General features: G+C 31.4%; 1 protein-coding gene across 1 annotated transcript; it reads right to left on the minus strand.

Annotated features, from left to right (window-relative positions):
* Positions 1-734: 734 nt before the first annotated feature.
* On the minus strand, positions 735-1,613 carry LOC113002141 (uncharacterized). Its single transcript, XM_026129096.1, has one exon. The coding sequence runs from the start codon at positions 1,611-1,613 to the stop codon at positions 735-737; it is 879 nt and encodes a 292-aa protein (XP_025984881.1).
* Positions 1,614-2,312: the final 699 nt, after the last annotated feature.

Here is a 2,312-nt window from a genome sequence, read left to right on the forward strand (position 1 = left end):
AAGAAATATATACATGATTAAAATTTATGTAATTCTAAAAAAAAATGTAAGTAAAAAAGTATAGAGTTAATTACCTAGGATTTAAGGAATGAGCTAAACAATGGAGATGAGTGCTACTCTTAGTCCAACGGTCAATTAATATGGAGTGCACTACCTCATAAAAGGTTGATCCTTCACTCTCCTCTTTTCTCTCATATTGATATATGGTATTCTTCACCTTTTCAATCATTGAATCCCACATCTCATATACTAGATGGAGAGATAAAGCTTCCATATCAGTTCTTCTAAGAACATCATAGATAGGGCTAGTGAAAGAAATAATATAATCAACCTTATCCCACCATTTATCATCCAACAAAGTATCTTTCACAAATTTAGCCTTTGCAACATCATCTTCCGTATAAGAAGACCATTGGTCACTAATGACCATCTCTTGGAGTCCTTTCTTCAATTGCTTGAATCTCTTGAGCATTACAATAGTGGAGGCAAATCTTGTTGGAGCAATGGATAGCAATTTCAATGAATTGAATAAATTGAAAATTGATAGTCTCATAGAGTGACTCATGACAAAGTTTTTCACAAACATTGCATCATCTGCAATTTGGGTGATCCAAGAACATTTTTCATAAACAACATTGTTTTTTTCTTCATTCTTGGTTGCACATATGTTCTTCAAAGCAAGATTAAATATATAGACAACACATGGAGTCCAATAGATGGAAGGAAACTCAACCTCAATTATTAAACCTGTTGGCTGTTGCTTTACAAACAGTTGCATTATCCGTCACTATTTGCACAACATTTGAGTGCCCAACCTCCATAATTACCTCCCTCATAAGTTTGGCAATGAAATCCTTGTCTCTGATCTCATTTGAACAATCGATGGCCTTTAAAAACATAGGTCCACTCTTCGTGACAACCATGAAATTAATAAGAGATCTTCTTTGCGGGTCACTCCATCCATCACTAACAATGCTCACACCCTTCTGGCTCCATGCATTTTTAATTGGTTGAAACAAGTTCTCCACATGTCTCCTCTCATTTTGAAGTAATGTTGTCCTTAATTTATTATAACCTGGAGGTTGGTAACCACTGATCTGATTGTTGGCAGCATAGGCAAACGCCTTCCTATAATGAGGAAATCTTGCTAAATGAAAAGGCAGCCCCGAAGAGTAAGACATCCTAGCAATTTCATGATCAAGTGTCTCTCTAGCTTGCAAATTAAAGGCATTTTCTCCAGTTGATGTCTTTCTCTTTTTTGGATCAACACCAAAAGTGTTTGTATCCATTTGGTGTTGAGTAGAAACCGGAGGCAATGACACAAATTTTATTTTTGACTTCTCCACCCTCAATGTAGCCTCATTGTCTATCTTCTTCAAATCTATAAGTTTGGCAATTGTTACCTTTTGACAAACTCTAACTCCCTTTTCAGTCATCTTCAACAAGTGTGCCCTCACTCTAGTGTAAGACCCATTAAAGGTAAAATCACAAATATTACATTTTATCTCATAATTTCCACCACCACCTACACTTTTTATCTTTGAAACATAGGTCCATAAAGGTTTGGTATCATCATCTTGTTCTTTAGCTTGACTAGGACTAGAAGCACTCATCTCTACAACAATTTAAAAAAATTAAAAATCAATGTAAACAATTTCTAAGTAAAAAATAAACAACAAAAAGCAATTTTTAATCAATGTTGTTCTTGTCTTATTGGCCATGTTGCAGCTTAATTTTATTCAAAATAGGACTATTCAAAATAATTTTAGTTTTTGTAAATTATATTTTTTTTATTTTTTATTTTTTAAACAATTTAGATACCTTTTTAAGCAAATAATTTTTTTAAGAATAAATAGGAAAATAAAGAAAATCACAAGAAAGATAATTTTTTTATTGCATCTGCAAAAGATAGGTACCACAAGATTTACAATGAAATAAAGAAGAAATTTGGTTTTCATATATTTTTAACAAGTATTTATAGGAAAACATAAGAAAGTAAAATAAATTAAGTTTCGGCTCTTAAGTTACAATTAAGTTATCATAAAATGCTATTTTTTATTATCCTGTAACAGTTCGAATTCATATACATGTGTGAAATGTTTATGAACTGAAACATTCAAAATTTGAATTTACAAAAAAAAGTTATTGTAAAAGTCATCTATTACAATTTTTTTCCTCTGCAACAGGTATGTTGTTATTTCTTTAATTACTTAGCAAATAATTTTAAAAAAAATTAATAGGAAAATAAAGAAAGTCACAAGAAACTCAGAAAGACAATTTTTTATGGCATCTGCAAAAGATAGGTACCACAA

Source organism: Glycine max, chromosome 7 (assembly GCF_000004515.6).
Source record: "Glycine max cultivar Williams 82 chromosome 7, Glycine_max_v4.0, whole genome shotgun sequence".
NCBI classification, from domain to species: domain Eukaryota; kingdom Viridiplantae; phylum Streptophyta; class Magnoliopsida; order Fabales; family Fabaceae; genus Glycine; species Glycine max.

Bases quoted from the DNA above. Each gene is read 5' to 3' on its own strand.
- LOC113002141 (XM_026129096.1), bottom strand. From the start codon at position 1,613: ATGAGTGCTTCTAGTCCTAGTCAAGCTAAAGAACAAGATGATGATACC.